The following is a 19,133-nucleotide window of genomic DNA, read 5'->3' on the forward strand; positions in this document are numbered from 1 at the left end:
CCAGGTGCATGGGATCTGAAGGAGCTGGCAGGTAGCTGGAGTCCAGGCCTCTGGAGGGGCGGAGGGCATCGGTTTCCCGCAACTGTGGTTCTATAGTGAACGCTGGAAACACTCCTGGGATGGGAGTGAGTGTCCTGACCGGGTGGAGCAAGATGGCGCCGCTTCTTTTTCCGGGCGGCATCACCTCCGTTTCCAGTCTACGCCGAAATGGCGGATCCGGAGACACTAGAAGCCAAAACGCTCCTTCCGACAGCGGGACTCCAGCAAAATGGCGCCGATCGGCGGTGTCCTGGCCATAAGAATCTGGTGGAGCCAGGCGGAGGTCCCACAGGCCCCTCTCACCTTCTGGATCCTCACAGCAGGGCTCCTTGGAACGGAACCAGCGGGGGCCAGGAATGGAATAGGAGGACACAGCGGTGCCTACAACCCAGGAGGAGGCCACGGGTGGAGAGTCCTCCTCTGTCTGGCAGGTGGTGGGTTAAGAGGGGTCTTACCCACACCCCTTGGGGGGGGGGGGGGCAGGAGAGAGAGTACAGACTGTTAAAGTATGAATTCTGTCTTGTCTTTTGTCTCCTTAGAACCCAGTGGATTTGCTCAAGGGGCCCACAAGGCTAAGGGCAAAAACCCTCCTCCCCCAGAACAAAAAGATGTGGGTATTGCAATGAAAAGCTCCCACAAGATCATGTAAAACCTTTCTTGTTACAGATGCATACATAAATTGTCAGGAAAGAAAACCGCACAGGTCATGAGGGACTTCCTTACAGTACAGTCAGAGGTGCTTTCTACACTCCAATCTCTGAAGACAGTTATAGCATCTAAAGAAGGAACTAGCACTAGTGACAGAGAAAATCTGTTCTCTAGAGAAGGTACTTCCCCCTCAAGAGGGAAAACCCCGCAGAGGCCTCCCTCCTCTTTCACTTCGGGAGTAGATGAGTTTGAGGATCCGGAGGAGTCAGATGAAAGCCCATTAGAGGAGGGGGAAAACTCAGACTCTGAGAGCCAGGATAGTGATAGTCCTAGATGTAATGGACACCCTTTTCCCGTGGAGAACATGGGGCAGTTACTCAGGGCAATCTATGCCTCTGAGGATATCCCGGAACCTCCAGTTCAGGCGACAGCCCGGGATAAGATGTATCGGGGGTTGGGTAAACCTCAGTCCAAGGTATTCCCAGTTCATCAAACTCTCAAAGAGGTAATTTTGAGAGAGCGGAGGGACCCGGAGAGAAAGGTCCTAAACCGCTTTAGCCCCGGAAGATTTTACCCCCTTCCTAACAAGAGGACTTTTTGAAATTCGGCACTGTGTCCCTTTAACTGACAATTGCGCGGACGTGCAACGTTGTACCCAAACAAAACTGACGTCCTTTTTTTCCCGACAAATAGAGCTTTCTTTTGGTGGTAATTGATCATCTCTGCGGTTTTTATTTTTTGCTTTATAAACAAAAAAAGAGCGACAATTTTGAAAACAATGCAATATTTTTTACTTTTTGCTATAATAAATATCCACCAAAAATATATATAAAAATTTTTTTTTTTCCCTCAGTTTAGACCGATTATGTATTCTAGATATTTTTGGTAAAAAAAATCACAATAAGCGTATATTGATTGGTTTGCGCAAAAGTTATAGCGTCTACAAAATAGGGGATAGTTTTATGGCATTTTTATTATTCATTTTTTTTTTTTTTTTTACTAGTAATGGCAGCGATCTGCGATTTTTATCGGGACTTCGACATTATGGCGGACACGTCGGACAATTTTGACACATTTTTGGGACCATTGGCATTTTTTACAGCGATTGGTGCTATAAAAATGCTTTGATTACTGAAAAAATTTCACTGGCAGGGAAGGGGTTAACAATAGGGGGCGATCAAGGGGTTAATGTGTTCCCTAGTGTGTGTTCTAACTGAAGGGGGGAGGGGACTGTGTAGGGGAAGAGATAGATCGCTGTTCATAATCTGTCACTTGTCCCCTCAGAGAACCGGAAACTATGTGTTTACACACACAGATGCCGGTTCTCTGTGTGCCCCGACCGATCGCGGGAGCCTGGCGGTAATCGCAACCGCTGGGCACACGCATAGGCTTCGTGGGCGAGCAGGGGGCGCGCGCCCCTAGTCGCCACAGGGCGAAGCGACGTTTATATAAAGTCGTTTCGCCCAGCCGAGCCATTTTGCAGCAGTACAACTGCGGCGGCTTGTCGGCAAGTGGTTTAAGCTCAAAACTTGATAGAGGAGGTTTCCCTTTGGGGAGGAAGAAGAGAAGTTCTTCAAGACCCCCAAATTAGATGCAGCCCTGTCACAGGTCTCTAAGAAATCTGATTTGTCTCTGATTTTTGAGGACTCGGGTAACGACCAAATGGACCGAAGGGCTGAAACACTACTGCGAAGAGCGGGGGATGCCAATGTGGCAGGCATCGCTCCTGCTTTGGCGTCAGCCTGCGTAGTAAGGAATGTGGATGCTTGGCTGGGCAGGCTCTCCGGTCATGTTGCTAGAGGGAGTAATTCCAAAGAAGTCACAGACTCTCTAGAGATAATTAGCAAGGCTGTGGCATACTTGACAGATGCTGCAGTGTGAACTGTCAGGACCACGGCTAAATCAGCGGCCCTCCTTAACTCCGCAAGGAGGGCCATATTGGTTAAATCGTGGGAAGGGGACCATATGTCTAGGTCGCGGCTCTGCGGGTTGCCCTTTTGAGGGTTCCCAGCTATTTGGGCCTGGCTTGGATCAGGCCTTATCACGATCAGCGGAAAAGGGGAAAAAGTTCCCGGTAAAAGCCAGGAGAGAGAAAGGCAGAACGTTTTTCTTTTCTCGGACATCACGGGACACAGAGCCACAGTAATTACTGATGGGTTATAGGGTATCACTAGGTATTGGACACTGGTCACACCCTAATCAGGAAGTTCAACCCCCTATATAACCCCTCCCCTTCCAGGGATACCTCAGTTTTTTTACACCAGTGTCTTAGGTGTTGGACGTGTAAAGATGTCCTGTGCTGAAGCTCCAAAAGGAATATTCTAAGATCCTATACTGGGGCAAGCCAGGCGACCGGATCCATTCAAAGTGTCTTTTCATGGCCGAATTGGATGGTACCCGGGCCTCGTGTCCGAAGAAACGAGGTTTTACCTGTAACGCTTCTCTTTTTAGAGAGCTGGACCCGCGGATCAGAAAATGGCTTTAAACTTCCTAATTTCTGGCGAGGTGCTTTACAGGCCCAGAACTGAAGGATCCCCCTACTGATGGGGGCCCCAGTCTCTGACGGTTTTTCCACAAACGGAGCCCACCGTGAGAGGCGAAGGCTGGGTCTGTGTAAACTGAACCCTGCGGCCTGGATAAGGTAAGAGGAGATTCCACAGAATTTTAATTCTAGTGGCTTTTCTCCTTTAAGGTGAATGCATGCTGTGCCTATTGTGACCACCGGGGGCTGCCAAGAGCACAAACCTTTTCATGTTTGATCTGTCTCAGCGTCCGCTGCATTAGCTCTTCCTCCAGCTCCAAAGGTAGATGGTGGGGGGTTTTCTCTGCTGGGATGGTCCCCCCAGGCTAGGGAAAGGCTCAGGTATGCTGTAAGGCGGGTGAGACCGCACTGTCACAGCCGCTGCCGCCGCCGCCACCGAAGCCGCATTGCGATGCAGGGCCCATCACTGCCGGCCTCCTCCTTATTCCCCCAACCCCAGCCTCCCTTCAGGCTTGTCCGAAAGGGTCGGCTCGCGCGGGAAGCGCTCGTTTTTCAAAAACGAGGGGGGGGGAAGGGGGGGCGGGGCGTCAGCACAGCGTCAGCGTGCCCAGACGCCCACAGTGCCAGAAAGCATGGCCATTTAAAGCACACTGTACAGGTGCTCTGAGCTTTGGAGAGACACAGAGCTGACAGTCGCATGTAAGGTGGGACACAGGCATTCCCCTAGGCTGCATTTACTAAAGAACACCGGACTGGGCATTTGGTAGCAAGGCTTTTAGCCAGACTACATCGCTCAGCAGTCAGTGTTCGCTTTTGATACCTCACACCTTGTTGCTTTGCACTATGGGTAGAAGAGGTTCAAGCACCCCAAGAACCAGAGGCACTAGGGGGTCTCGTTCAGGTTCTGAGGACCCCCTGTCTGCTACACCATCCCCTCCTGAGGGACCAGGGGCAGCTGGACAGGGAGAGCCATTGGGGTTAGGGGCTACATCTGCTGCCGGCACTTCAGCCCCTGTGTACATTACACAAGAAGTTTTTTCCTCAACCATTTCTGGATTAGAGAAAAAGCTAATGGCCGCGATTACATCTTCACGCAGTGAAAGAAAACGCACAAGGCCTTCCTCTGCTTCCCAAGACCCTCAGTCAGAGGAGCTCTGGGATAAAGGAGATGAATCCCTTTCAGAGGATCGGGATGGGACAGATGATTCCTCTTCGGAGGATTCAGGTGGAGAGCGACCCTCTGCGACTTTCCAAGAGGAGAAAGTCTTAGTGCAGATCCTCACTGGTTTGGTCCGCTCCACATTTAAGTTGTCCCTACCTGAAACTACTACAGAAACCTCTTCTGCTTTGGGGTCACTGAAACCTTTCCAAGCAGCACATGCTTTTCCTGTTCATAATTTACTTGAAAAGCTGATTTATTCTGAGTGGGATCACCCAGATAAGCGATTTCTTCCGCCGAAAAAGTTTTCTACACTTTATCCTATGGAAGAAAAGTTTATTAAGAGGTGGGGAATACCGGCCATTGATGCGGCCATTTCCTCTGTAAATAGTAATCTGACTTGTCCTGTAGACAACGCTCAGATGCTCAAAGATCCTGTGGATAAAAAGATGGACTTCTTATTGAAAGATGTGTTCTCTTTAGCAGGATCAGTGGCCCAACCTGCAGTAGCAGCGATTGGAGTCTGTCAATACTTAAGAGACCATGTTAAACAGGTCATCAAAGTATTACCTGAACAGCAGGCCCAGGGGTTTGCTAACCTTCCTGCGGCTTTATGTTATGCTGTTGATGCCATTAGAGATTCTATCGTGCAAACCTCTCGCCTCTTGCTTGGGTTGGTGCATATACGTAGAATCTTATGGTTGAAAAACTGGTCAGCCGAAGCACCATGTAAGAAGCTACTGGCTGGGTTTCCCTTCCGTGGTGAAAGGTTGTTTGGAGAGGACTTGGATAATTATATCAAGATGATCTCCTGTGGGAAAAGCATCTCTTACCTGATAAGAAGAAGAGTAAGCGTCCCTCTTTTAAACGGACTCTTTCCCCAGCGCCAGGGGCATCAGCCTCCAGGCAGTCACGAGGGTCTCCTCCGTATGGGGCAAGAAACAAGAGTCAACCCCAGGGACACAAGAAATCCTGGGGGAAAAGGTCTTCTAAGCAAGACACTAAGACCTCTTCATGAAGGGGCGCCCCGCTTGCTCGAGTGGGGGGAAAGACTGCTGCAGCTCTCAGGGCCCTGGCAGAAGGACTTCCAGGACAGATGGGTGATCTCCACGGTAACCTTAGGGTACAGACTGGAGTTCCAAGAATGTCCCTCTCCTCGTTTCCTCAGATCAGGTGTTCCCAGAAAGCCAGAAGAGAAGCAGTCGCTCCTTCTAGCGATAAAGCGACTTTTGTCGCAAGAGGTCATTGTGGGGGTTCCCACAAAGGATCAAGGATTGAGACTTTGTTCCAATCTTTCTATGGTCCGAAAACCAAATGGGGACGACAGACCCATTTTGGATTTGAGAGATCTGAAACGATTCCCAAGGATGCAGTCCTTTCGTTTGGAATCAATTCAGACAGTAATCTCCGTCCTGCAGGGAGGAGAATTTCTGATATCAATAGGCATCAGAGATGCAGGCCTATATGTGCCCAGTTTTCCTGCTTAACTGAAGTGTCTGCAGGCAAAGATCACTGCTCTAAGGGAGCTGATTCTGACAGTCAGGGCCAAGAAGGGTCTTTCTGTCCGCCTTTGTATAAGGCTGCAGGGGAAGATGGTGGCTTCATTCGAAGCAGTTCCCTATGCGCAGTTCCAAGCAGAACTGTTGTAACACAGTATTCTGTTGACCTAGAACAGGAAGGTGCAGGCATTAAACTTTCCAATGCACCTATCGCATGCGATGCGTCAGAGCCTCAGTTGATGGCTCATACCCGAAAACCTACAGAAGGGGAAATCCTTCCTACCGGTTGCCTGGGATCCTCTTGCAGGCAGGACGGATGCGTTGGTGATTCCGTGGCATCGGCTCTCATCGATTTATGCATTCCTTCCCATTCTGCTACTGCCACGGCTCCTTCGCAGACTCAGGCAAGAAGGGAAGTCGGCACTTCTGGTGGCCCCCGTTTGGTCCAGAAGAACCTGATAAGCAGAAATAGCAGGGATGATGGTGGGTTCCCGGTGGACCCTACCGATACACCCAGACCTGTTAGCTCAAGGTCCGGTGTTCCAGCCTGCCTCACAAATGCTAGATTTGACGGGTGGGCTATTGAATCCCACGTTCTGAAAAATCGTGGGCTTTCAGGTCCTGTCATATCTACCTTGATCAAGGCAAGGAAGCCAGCTTCCAGAATGATTTATCATAGTGTCTGGAAAGCTTATGTATCCTGGTGTGAATCCAGGGGTTGGCATCCCAGGAAATATGTCATAGGTAGAATTCTGGATTTTCTACAATTAGGATTAGAGATGAAGCTGGCCTTGAGTACCATCAAGGGCCAGGTGTCGGCCTTATCAGTGTTGTTTCAACGGCCGCTTGCTTCGCATTCTCTGATCCGAAACTTTATACAGGGGGTGATGCGTCTTAATCCTCCGGTTAAGGCGCCCCTAAACCCCTGGGACTTGAACTTGGTTCTATCGGTGTTACAGAAACAACCTTTTGAACCAATACGTCAGATTCCTTTGGTCTTACTGACGAGGAAACTAATTTTCCTGGTAGCTATCTCTTCTGCTAGAAGAGTATCAGAAATAGCAGCTCTTCCCTGTAAAGAGCCTTACTTGATTATACACAAGGATAGAGTGGTACTGCGCCCTCATCCTAGTTTTTTTTACCGAAGGTGGTTTCAGATTTTCATCTAAACCAAGACATTGTGCTACCTTCCTTTTTTCCAGAACCTTGTTCTTCGGAAGAAAGGTCATTACATTCTTTGGATGTAGTAAGAGCAGTCAAGACCTATCTGGAGGCAACTGCTCAGATTCGCAAGACGGATGTCTTGTTCGTGCTGCCGGAGGGTCCCAATAGAGGACAGGCAGCGTCAAAAGCGACCATTTCTAAATGGATTCGACAGTTGATTATTCAAGCTTACGGTTTGAAACGGAAGGTTCCCCCGTTTCAGATCAAGGCACATTCCACAAGGGCTATTGGTGCTTCTTGGGCAGTGCATCACCGGGCCTCTATGGCTCAGATCTGCAAGGCCGCAACCTGGTCTTCAGTTCATACATTCACCAGATTCTATCAGGTGGATGTGAGAAGGCATGAGGATATCGCCTTTGGGCGTAGTGTGCTGCAGACAGCGGTACAAGGTCCTCAGGTCTGATAGCACCCTACTTGGTTGTGATTCCCCCCCCTCAGTTGGCATTGCTTTGGGACATCCCATCAGTAATTACTGTGGCTCTGTGTCCCGTGATGTCCGAGAAAAGAAAATAGGATTTTTTATTACAGCTTACCTGTAAAATCCTTTTCTTTCGACGGACATCACGGGACACAGAGGTCCCGCCCCTCTTCTAATACACCTATACTGCTTTGCTACAAAACTGAGGTATCCCTGGAAGGGGAGGGGTTATATAGGGGGTTGAACTTCCTGATTAGGGTGTGACCAGTGTCCAATACCTAGTGATACCCTATAACCCATCAGTAATTACTGTGGCTCTGTGTCCCGTGATGTCCGTCGAAAGAAAAGGATTTTACAGGTAAGCTGTAATAAAAAATCCTATTTTTCGTGCCCCCCCCCCCCAACCAGGGCCAATTCAAGGCCAAGAAGGATGCGAATAGAAGGTGGGGTAAGAGAAAGAGCGGACAGAAGGGTGACCTGCTCTTTTCTGGACCTAAAGACACCAGCAAGCAGTCAAAGTGACGCCAGTGTCTGGTCCTCATCAGATTTGGGTATTAATGTCAAATGGGAAGCCTGCATGTCTCTTGGGATGTCGTGTCTGCTCAAAAATCCATGAAAAAAGCGGGTCATGTGTGGGAGTAGGTTGGGTAGGAATGTCTAATAATATTGGTAAGTAAGACCGTCAGGGCCTGGGGCCTTACCTTTTTGGTAGGAGTTTGAGTCTCGGAAATCTCCTTGGTTATCGGGGAGTTGAGGGACTGTAATGCCCTTTACACACGGTCGGATTTTCCGACGGAAAATGTGTGATAGGACTTTGTTGTCGGAAATTCCAACCGTGTGTGGGCTCCATCACACATTTTCCATCGGAATTTCTGACACACAAAGTTTGAGAGCTTGCTATAAAATTTCCCGACAACAAAATCCATTGTTGGAAATTCCGATCGTGTGTACACAAATCCGACGCACAAAGTGCCACGCATGCTCAGAATAAATTAAGAGACGAAAGCTATTGGCTACTGCACCGTTTATAGTCCCGACGTATGTGTTTTACGTCACCGCGTTCAGAACGATCAGATTTTCCGACAACTTTGTATGCAAGACAAGTTTGAGCCAACATCCGTTGGAAAAAATCCATGGATTTTGTTGTTGGAATGTCCGATCAATTTCCGACCCTGTGTACAGGGCATAACGCTTCCGCAGGAAGGGTGGCTACTCTGCTTTTCGTCAGGTAGGTTCGAACTTGGATGTGCAGTACGGAGGGGTTGTTGTAGAGGTCAGAGAAGTAGTCGCGGAGTAATTGGGCTATACGGTCAGGGTGGTAATGGAGGGTCCCTGTAGAGTCTCGTAGGGCCTGAGGGGCCGATGTGGGTCTGCTCCCGGAGTTTGCGGGCCAGAAGAGTATGGGCTTTTTTGCCCTTATCGTAATAATGCTGGCATCGTTTTTGAAGGGCTTTTACAACCCTACGTATATCTATGCTCTTAAGGACCGCCCGTAGGCATATGATTTCTCTGAGGAGATGGATGGAGGATGAAGATGCAAGTATCGATTCTAGGTCTTGGAGTCTGTTGTCTCATTTGTTTGGTTTTCTTTTTCCAAGCAGTCGAGATGGCTATACAGTGTCCGCGTATTACCTCCCAGAGGATTCCCGTGGAAACCTCTGGGGCACTATTTTCGATAAAGTACAGTTTTAGGGCAGTTTCTAAGTTCATCTTGGCTGTGTCGTCTTTCAGGAGAAAGTCATTAAGTCGCCAGTGGCATTGTTTAACCTTAGAGGTATCTAGTTTAAGCTTTAGAAGTATCGGGGCGTGGTCCGACCATAACATTGGTAAGCTGTCTATCGTTGCAAGCCCCCGCAGGGCGGGAGCGTTTAGAAAGAAATAGTCTAGGTGCAGAATGGGTGAGAGTAATGGGAATATTGGCGGTCGGGTGGGCTACCCGCCATGCATTGAAGGCAAATTTGCGGGTCACCTGACGAAACTGTTGGGATTGTCTGGAGAGGCGGGATGGGGTGGTTTTCCTATTGAGTGAGGTTCTGTCCCATACCAGGGAGAATGGGAGGTTGAAGTCCCCTCCTACAACCAAGAAGGTGTGGCTAGTGTGGAATAGACGGTTGTACACCTTGGTTACAAAGGACAACTGTTTCGTATTCGGGGCATAGATGTTACAAAAGATCACGTCAGATTGTTGTCGTTTGCCTCTGAGGATCAGGAACCGCCCCTGGGAGTCAGTAGGAGGATATGGGTGTGAATAGCTACCCCTGCTTTCTTTTTAATGCCTGATGCTAAATACCCTGTGGGGAAGAATCTAGAAGCAAACACCAGGAAGCCTCTTTTGTCAAAGTGTGTTTCTTGGATGTATATTACCTCTGCCCCTGAAGCTCTGAAGCTCCTCAATGCCAGCTGTCACCTGAAATTTGGAATCAGGGATCCGCCCCCTCTTCTTTAGAGGGACCCTCTGCCAGCCTGTGGTCGGAGGAGGAGGGGGTGGGGTGATGATGTCACAACCTGGTAGGTCTGGGATGGGGGATGTTCAATGTCTCACAAAAGAAGCGGATATCCTCTGGGACCCGAAGGGTTGCTGTCTTTTTCCATTATGTGTGCCCGTCAGGCTAAAGGGGAAGCCCCAACGGTAGGTGGTGTTGCTGTCCTGCAGAGAGTGGAGGAGCGGTTGAAGCAGTCAGCGCTTCTGGAGGATAATCCAGGATAGGTCAGGAAATAGTTGAACTGGCATGCCATCGACAAGAATCGGTTTAATCACCCGTGCTTTGCGCATAATGTCCTCTTTTAAAGTGAACGAGTGCACTCTCCAGATGACATCTCTGGGTTTGGATGCCTGATCTTTGGGCTTCAAGGTTCTGTGGGCCCTATCCATTTCCATATGCATAGTGGCTGGGGCTCCCAGTAGGTTGTTGAAAATAGTCTGGAGGATCATTCTCAGATCCTCTGGGCCATTGAATTCTGGGAGGCCCCAAACCCTGATATTATTGCGGCAGTTGCAATTGTCGAGGTCCTCTAGATGGCGTTGCATGTCACAAGGCATAAAGCGATCGTCTGTCTGAGACTGAACGTGGTGGATGGAAAGCTTAGTAGTTTGGAGGTCTTCTTCCAGGCCCTCCACCTGAGTATCCAGGTGGTGAAAGTCCGCTTGCAGCGTTTTGATCTCACTGTGGCAGGCCTCTTTAACCTCTGAGATTAGGAGCTTAAAATCTTCCTTGGTGGGTAGAGTGGAGTTGTTCTCGCCAGGAGACCATTTCATCAGCGGTGAGGATGGATGGTATTCTGGGTAGAGGCTGATGATGGGCCTTAACCTGTGAGGGAGAGGTCCATGGTTCAAACCAGTCCCTCTGCTCTTGGGAGCAGGTGGGGTGCCGTGAGACACCAAGGGAAGGTGAGGGCGGCGGGTGATCTGCTGTGAGGTCTGCAGATTTGGAGTCACGGGGTGGTCTCTGGGGCTTTGGAGAGCCCAGGGCAGCAGATAGGGCCTAGAAAGGAGGAGAGGTAGGCCACAACCGCGGCAGTGATTGTGAGCGACCGGATTGGGAAAGGGGGGGGGGAGGAGTCCCCAGTGCTGGAACGCCAGCGGAGTGCCCCACAGGGAGAGGGAGTCCAGAGCAGGGCCCTTTGTAGGGGAGGGGGTTGCAGAGGGACTCACCTGCGGGATCAGTGGAGCCGCTCCGAGAGTGTCCCGGCAAGATGGCGGCGGTTGGTCATGGAGAGACTGAGGCAGGGCGTGCGAGGTTGATGGAGCCAAGGACTGTGCAGCGGGGTGGCTGGCGGGCGGCCCGCCCTCCAGGGTGCAGATCGTGGAGTCCTCGGGAGGAATCCGGAGCAGTCTCGAGAGGAGGGGAAGAGGATGCGTGGTGGGCTGCGGCACCATGTTCTCAGCTTCGCATGACGCTCAGCGTCCAGAAACGCCCCCTGGAAGGAAGGTCTTACAAGCGGTGGTCCCACCCTAAGGTAGGCCTTGAACTTCTTGTCCATCCTCTCAGGTGTGCTGTCCTGGAGGATGACTAGAGAAAATTGACAGTTACTTACCGGTAACTGCTTTTTTGGGATATCTTCCAGGACGGCAGGCCTACTTCCCACCCCTGGTTTGATGTAAGTACTAACTACAGGAAGAGTTTCTCTCTGGTACCCGGATAACCTATCACATTGGGAGAACTGAGGTGCAAGGGGAAGGGAGGGGCCTTTTAAGCTCATGTGTTGATTGTATTTCCTGTCAGGTGGACCAGTCATCTCTCAGGTGTGCCGTCCTGGAAGATATCCCAGAAAAGCAGTTACCGGTAGGTAACTGTCAATTTTTCCAAAAAAGTACGACAAAAAATTATAACTTCAAAAAACTTGCCATGCCTCTTACTAAATACCTAGGACCATGCTTTCCAAAAAGGAGTCATTTGGGGATATTTGTACTGTCCTGGCATTTTCGGGCCTCAAGAAATGAGATCGGCTGTTTTCAGAGATTTGTATATATGTGTATATATAGATAGATCTATCTATATAGAGAGATGGATATAGATATATATATCTATATCTCACACTTTGTGGACTCTAACTTGACTAATATACACTGATTTGGGGTATTTTCACCAAGGAAATGTAGCAGAATACACTTTGACCTAAATTTATGAACATTTATTTATTTGCAAAAATTTATAACAGAAACCAAGAAAAACGTGTTTTAAAAAAAAAAAAAAAAAAATCTTTTCTTTATTTAGCAAAAAGTAAAAAACTCAGTGGTGATTAAATACCACCAAAATAAAGCTCTAGTTGTGTGAACAAAAATTATAAAAATTTTGTTTGGGTACAGTGCTGCGTGACTGCGCAATTGTCATTCAAAGTGTGACAGCACTGAAGATTGGCCTGGGCAGGAAGAGGGTAAAGGTGCCCAGTATTGAAGGGGTTATAGATGAGTCACAAGTATGGATATTTTGCACATGGTTACATTGGTCCAGTGTGGAGCATTGTAACAATGTATGTATCATACCTGCCATTTTCTGAATGGTGAGAGTGCCGAGCAGCTGACCTCCTGTGGTCAGAATGCAGTAGGGCAGCCGCTTAGCACAGGACCAGGAACTAGTGCAGATCACTGTAGTTATGGTGTCTTCAGTGATTTTCAGCTTCTAAGAGGATCAACCAGGTATGGTATATGCATAGTTACATTTCTGCAAGCTGGACCATCATAACTGTGTAAAAATATCCATACCTGGAATTCTTCTTTAACCACCGGACCTTGGGAAGGACCTCCGATCAGCGATTATAGCAAGACTGCAATATTGCGGCGGACAAATCTGACACCTGACACTTTTTTGGGAACCAGTGACACCAGTACAGTGATCCATGCTAATATGCACTGTCACTGTACGAATGACACTGGCAGGGAAAGGGCTAACATCAGGGGAAATCAAGGGGTTAAATGTGTGGCCAGCATGTTTTATTGTGTAAAGTGTGTGCTGTTTTACTAAGCAATGTGCTGTGCAGGAAGGAAAAAAAAAACATCACATTGCTGTTTTCAGAAGAGAGCCCTGTGTTTACCTACACCGGGACTCTCTTCGGTAATTTCCGGAGCCAATCGTCGGGTGCTGGTTACCAATCGGCAGCCAGCAACTGCTGATTGGTTCACGCTGCAGCCAATCACAGCACAGCTAAGGCGGTTGGGGGGGGGCACACTCCCTAGCCCGGCGCGTGGATCATGTACTAGGTCCAAGGTGACGTTTTAAAAAAAATTTCAGTTTTCATTTGTTAGTCTTGGTTTGGCATAGTCTCAGAAGCTTTGGTGAATCCTGGCAGGGTTAAAGCGACATTAAAGGCAAGTTCTGTGGAGGGGAACCCCAGGAGGCTCGCTCTGCATGTCCATTCACATACAGAGCCCTGACTCGGCCCCGCCCCATCTTCTCATTGGCTTACTGTTTATGATTGACAGCAGCGCCAACCAATGCCTATAGAAGGATATGCTTTGTTCATATTTCATGTCTGAGGCTTACAACCACTTTAAGTTATGTTTAACAGAAGCATTTTGGGGGCTTGAGGGCTGCACGAGGGCAATATAGAAAATATCAAATGTTTGATTATAAGGGTCAGTCGCAATCTAAATTGAAGTAATCTTGTCTCTGTAATCTTCTCACGTAGTCCGTTTAACTCTCCTTGCCCCCTAGGGCCCCCAAACCCGCTCAGTAAAAGGCGTCCGCCGCCATGCCTGCTCTGCCATTATCAAGATTTGCCGCGATACCCCGGAACTGGTTCTGGTAAGTTGGTGTGGTTCATGTGGACTGGGTATGGGGGTGATTGGCGCTGCTTTGTAAACCCATGTACCTGTATTGACACCTGACAAGAACCCATTTAGCACGCTAGCTCTGATAAGTCTGATAAGTATGTGGAGAGGAGTGGCATGGGCATGTATCATGGTTTATCATATGATGCAACCTCTAGCGGCCCATTTCTGGTGTGGCACGCCATGGGCTCAAGACATTTTCTGCTAACTTCCCGTATTGTCATCCTTCAGCCTCACTTTGACCTCCTGAGCTCACAGGCCATGCTCCTAATGAGGGATGAGCATGTCCCTCAGAAGGAGAAATATTCCATGCTGGAAGCCCAGGTGATGATCAGCAACCACTTCAACAGCTACGAGAAGCAGCGAGACTTCTTGGCGCAGCTACTGAGTCTGGCCACCTCTGTCTGGTCATCCCAGGAAATGCAAAGGTGAGAGAATTCTGTGTATAAAAACAATGTTCTTTATAATATCTGGTGGAAGATCCTAATTATTTAAAATTCTGTCTTTGCAGAGCCATCTCCTCCCCAGATGAATTCATTTCTTATGTGGGAGCTGAAATCCTGAAAGGACTGGAAGAAGGGGAGAGTCCTTGCCAGGCCAACCGCACTCAGGTGAGTGCCCGCTGTCTGCTATGACCCGCTGCCATGTTAATGCCCACTGTCCATTGTGACATGCTGCCAGGTTGATACCCACTGACTACTATGGCCCACTATCCGGTTAATTTCTACTATGACATGCTGCCAGGTTGATGTCCACTATGACCTGCTTCTAGGCTAGTGTCCGCTATGTCCCAGGTGGGTACCTTCTGCCAGGCTAGCGCCTTACTCCCTCTCAGGTGAGTGTCTGCTTGCTATTGGCCAAAAACCTCTCCGAGCGGTAGTAAACTCTTTTGGAACTTGTACTTGCAGGTAAGCTTACAATCAGGCTTACCTGTAGGTACAATGAGTATCTCCTAAACATGTTGTTGTGCAGGTAAGTGTGTCAAAATGTTCTAGTATGTGGCCCATACTAGCATATGGGATAAACAGGTGGGGGACCTTTTTTTTTTTTTTTTGCCGATTTACTACCACTTACACTGTCCATTCACACTTTGTATGATCAGCATGAGGGCAATTTATAGGCTGATTTTTAAGATGGATATTTTTTTTTTTTTTGTCCACCAAAAGCACCCCAAACTAGCTGGTTTGAGTTGCATAGAAGTATAAATTGCAGCTCATCTTCATTATACTGCACAGCAGTGGTGGATGGTGAATTTGTAGGGCGGGAGAGGGGGGGCTAAAACTCACCCTTCCTTTCTGACCCCTCCCACTTCTCATAAGCCCCACCCCTTATAGAATCTACCCACTCTGTCCCCTGTATTCCACTTGCTTCCACCCATAGGGTCAGGAGTATACGGCCCCAGAATCCCAGGACAGAGTATACGGCCCCAGAATCCCAGGACAGAGTATATTAGTCAGCATCACAGATACATACTGTATAGGACTGGAGCCCTGCCCAATCTCTCCCCCACCCCCGGCGCGGAAGGAATAAGGGGGGGGTGCCCACAATGCACGGGCCGCCACTGCTGCACAGGACACGTTTAAAAAAAAAAAAAAAATACAACCTTTCATATCACTTTGCCCAGCTTATTTTATTACTTCTTCAATCTACTCTTCATTGCCTTCTACTATAAAAATAGGAGCAGTTCATCCATAATGGTGTGACCTTGGAAACTGTACCTGGACCTCAGTCTGTGGAGACAGCAGTCTGTAATTTTGCCTCAACCTTTGGACCCTGTATTGGGTGCCCACCTTGGCATGGAGTATTATCTTGTCCCCAAAAAAGCACTCTAATACATGCTTTTGAATTGCATATAAGTATAAAAATCATCTTTTCCTTTGCAGTATATTTCCTCAATCCACGGTAGGCGCCGCCCTCCCTTTCCACCTCTGGATTCTTTGCACCACGCCCTTGTCCCCTTCATCCTTGTTATCCACCTCTGCACTGACATCTATCTGATTCCTGCTCAGAATGATGGGCTTATGACGACTCAGCACTCATAAACTTGATAATGTCCCCCGGTGCTAATCTCATATCTGCTATCTGTGTGTGTGTATTTTGTGTTGACAGCTGAGTTTGTGCTTGTATGCGGTCGAAGGGGTGCTGCGAAGAGCCCGATGGCCCAGTGACCTAGAGGCAGCAAAAGCTGGCGGATTTGTTGTTGGTTACACTTCGGATGGAAACCCCATTTACCGCAACCCCTGCAGCGAGCAAGTGCTCAAACTTCTGGACAGCATCTTCTCCTTGGTGAGGTAAGAGTCTGCTCCCATTCTTCCATGCTGTATACACAGCCAGAGACGTCCTCCTAGCATGCTTGTTCTATGGTAATGAAGCGGGGATAAGGATGGCAACCTGGAGTTTGCACATTTTAAAGACAAACTATAGCCAAAACTGTCTCACCAAGTGCTATAGCAATGAATGTGAGAACCGGAGTCCTGACTTAAAAGGCAAAATAAAGTTTGCTTACAAAGAGAAGCCTTAATTGGGTTAACAGGTCCTCTTTAACCACTTGCCCACTGGGCACTCAAACCCCCTTCCTAACCAGACCAATTTTCAGCTTTTGGTGCTCACATTTTGAATGACAATTTCTCAGTCATGCGACACTGTACCCATATGAAATTTTTGTCCATTTTTTCCACACAAATAGAGCTTTCTTTTGGTGGTATTTAATCACTGCTGGCTTGTTTATTTTTTTGCGTTATAAATGAAGAAAGTCCAAAAATTTTGTAAAGAAAAATGCATTTTTCTGTTTCTGTTATAAAATGTAGCAAATTAGTAATTTTTCTTCATAAATTTTAGCCAAAAGTTCAACTGCTACATATCTTTGGTAAAAATAACACAAATCCGTGTACAGTAAAACTTCGGATTGCAAGTAACGCGGTTTACGAGCATTTCGCAATACGAGCTGTGTGTTTTTTTTTTTTTTTTTTTTTTTTTTAAATCCTGACTCGATTTGCGAGTGTTAACTCGCAAGACGAGCAGGATTTAAGCCTCTGGTGTGTGCAGTACTGCATGTGGCCAGAGATGCGGGGGGGCGCCGGAGACCCTCGGAAACTCTCAGTTCCCGAGTGTCTGAGCGTTTCCGAGTGTGTTGCCCCAACCCCCCCCCCCACCACCACCACCACCTATTTGCATCATTTAATTTACAGAACACGCCCACAACTTTGAAGATGGATTTTTTTTTTTTTTTTATTGTGAAGCAAACATAACTGTGCATAACTATTCACCCCCCTAAAAAAAAAAAAGTCAATACTTTGTAGAGCCACCTTTTGCAGCTATCGCAGCTCCAAGTCGATTTGAAAAGTCTCCTATGAGCTTGCCACTTCTCACCACTGGGATTTTTGCCCATTCCTAAAACAGCTCCAGCTCCTTCAAGTTGGATGGTTTGCGCTTGTGAACAGCAATCTTTAAATCTGACCACAGATTTTCTATTGGATTGAGGTCTGGGCTTTGACTAGGCCATTCCAACACATTTACATGTTTCCCCTTAAACCACTCAAGTGTTGCTTTAGCAGTGTGTTTGGGGTCATTGTCCTGCTGGAAGGTGAACCTCCGTCCTAGCCTCAAATCACACACAGAGTGGTACAGGTTTTGCTCAAGAACATCCCTGTATTTAGCACCATCCATCTTTCCCTCAACTCTGACCAGTTTCCCAGTCCCGACTGCTGAAAAACATCCCCACAGCATGATGCTACCACCACCATGTTTCACAGTGGGGATGGTGTTCTTTTGGGTGATGTGATGTGTTGGGTTTGCGCCAGACATAGCTTTTTTTTTTTTATGGCCAAAAAGTTAAATTTTAGTCTCATCAGGCCAGAGCACCTTCCTCCATACATTTCGGGAGTCTCCCACATGCCTTTTCACAAACTCAAAAGGTCCCTTTTTTTTTGCTGAAAGTAATGGCTTTCTTCTGCCCACTCTGCCATAAAGCCCAACTCTATGGAGCGTACGGCTTATTGTCGTCCTATGTACAGATACTACAGTCTCTGCTGTGGAACTCTGCAGCTCCACCAGGGTTACCTTAGGTCTCTGTGCTGCCTCCCTGATTAATGTCCTCCTTTCCCGGTCCATGAGTTTTGGTGTGCGGCCGTCTCTTGGCAGGTTTGCTGTTGTGCCATGTTCTTTCCATTTGGTTATGATAGATTTGATGGTGCTCCTAGGGATCATCAAAGATTTGGATATTTTTTTTTTTTTTTATAACCTAACCCTGACTTGTACTTCTCAACAACATTGTCCCTTACTTGTTTGAAGAGTTCCTTGGTCTTCATGGCAGTGTTTGGTTAGTGGTGCCTCTTGCTTAGGTGTTGAAGCCTCTGGGGCCTTTCACAAAGGTGTGTCTATGTAATGACAGATCACATGACACTTAGATTGCACACAGGTGGACATCATTTCACTAATTATGGGACTTCTGAAGGTAATTGGTTGCACCAGAGCTTTTTATGGGCTTCACAACAAAGGGGGTGAATACATACGCACATGGCAATTATCAGTTTTTTATTTCTGAAAAATAGTTTTATGTATATATTTTTCTAATTTAACTTAGACTATTGTGTTCTGATCCATCACATATAATTCAGATTAAACAAACATTGAACTAAAGGCTGTAATGTAACAAAATAGGTAAAAATCCAAGGGGGGTGAATACTTTTGCAAGGCACTGTATATTATTTGGTTGTGAAAGTTAGTCTACAAGCTATGGTGCCGATCATAGAAAATTCACAAAATCACACCTGATGTACTAATGGCCTATCTCATTTCTTGAGACTAACAAGCCAGGACAAATACCCCCCCCCCCCACCCCCAAATGACAAATGACCCCTTTTTGGAAAGTAGACATTCCAAGGTATTTAGTAAGAAGCATGGTGAGTTTTTTTTTTTTTTTTTTAAGCTGTAATTGTTTTTCCCCCACAATTCTTTGCAAAATGAAGATTTTTTTTTTCTTTTTCACAAAATTGTCATTAACAGCTTTTCTCACACACAGCTTTATGCATAACACAAATTACACCCCAAAATACATTCTGCTGCTCCTCCTGAGTGTGGCAATATTACATGTGTGAGACACAGCCTGGCCACATACAGAGGTCCAACATGCAGGGAGAGCACAATCAGGTGTTCTAGGAACATAAAAATAGGATTTTTATAACGGCTTACCTGTAAAATCCTTTGCTTTGAAGTACATCACGGGACACAGAGCCATAGAAATTACTATGTGGGTTATAGGCTACCTTCAGGTGATGGACACTGGCATACCCTAAGACAGAAAGTCCACTCCCTATGTAACCCCTCCCACTACTGGGAGTATCTCAGTTTTTGTAGCAAAGCAATACACGTGTATACCAGAAAGAGGGGAGGGACCT

General features: G+C 47.5%; 1 protein-coding gene across 1 annotated transcript in view; it reads left to right on the forward strand.

The window, feature by feature from the left end:
• Nucleotides 1–19,133, forward strand: part of LOC141141031 (exportin-5-like) — a 101,240-nt gene that overhangs the window by 33,282 nt on the left and 48,825 nt on the right. Inside the window, exons 17-20 of the mRNA XM_073628690.1 lie at nucleotides 13,622–13,711; nucleotides 13,969–14,165; nucleotides 14,249–14,348; nucleotides 15,847–16,028. Coding sequence (XP_073484791.1) covers nucleotides 13,622–13,711; nucleotides 13,969–14,165; nucleotides 14,249–14,348; nucleotides 15,847–16,028 — 569 coding nt within the window. The remainder of the gene's footprint in view (nucleotides 1–13,621; nucleotides 13,712–13,968; nucleotides 14,166–14,248; nucleotides 14,349–15,846; nucleotides 16,029–19,133) is intronic.

This window comes from Aquarana catesbeiana, linkage group LG04 (genome assembly GCF_042186555.1).
Source record: "Aquarana catesbeiana isolate 2022-GZ linkage group LG04, ASM4218655v1, whole genome shotgun sequence".
NCBI lineage: Eukaryota > Metazoa > Chordata > Amphibia > Anura > Ranidae > Aquarana > Aquarana catesbeiana.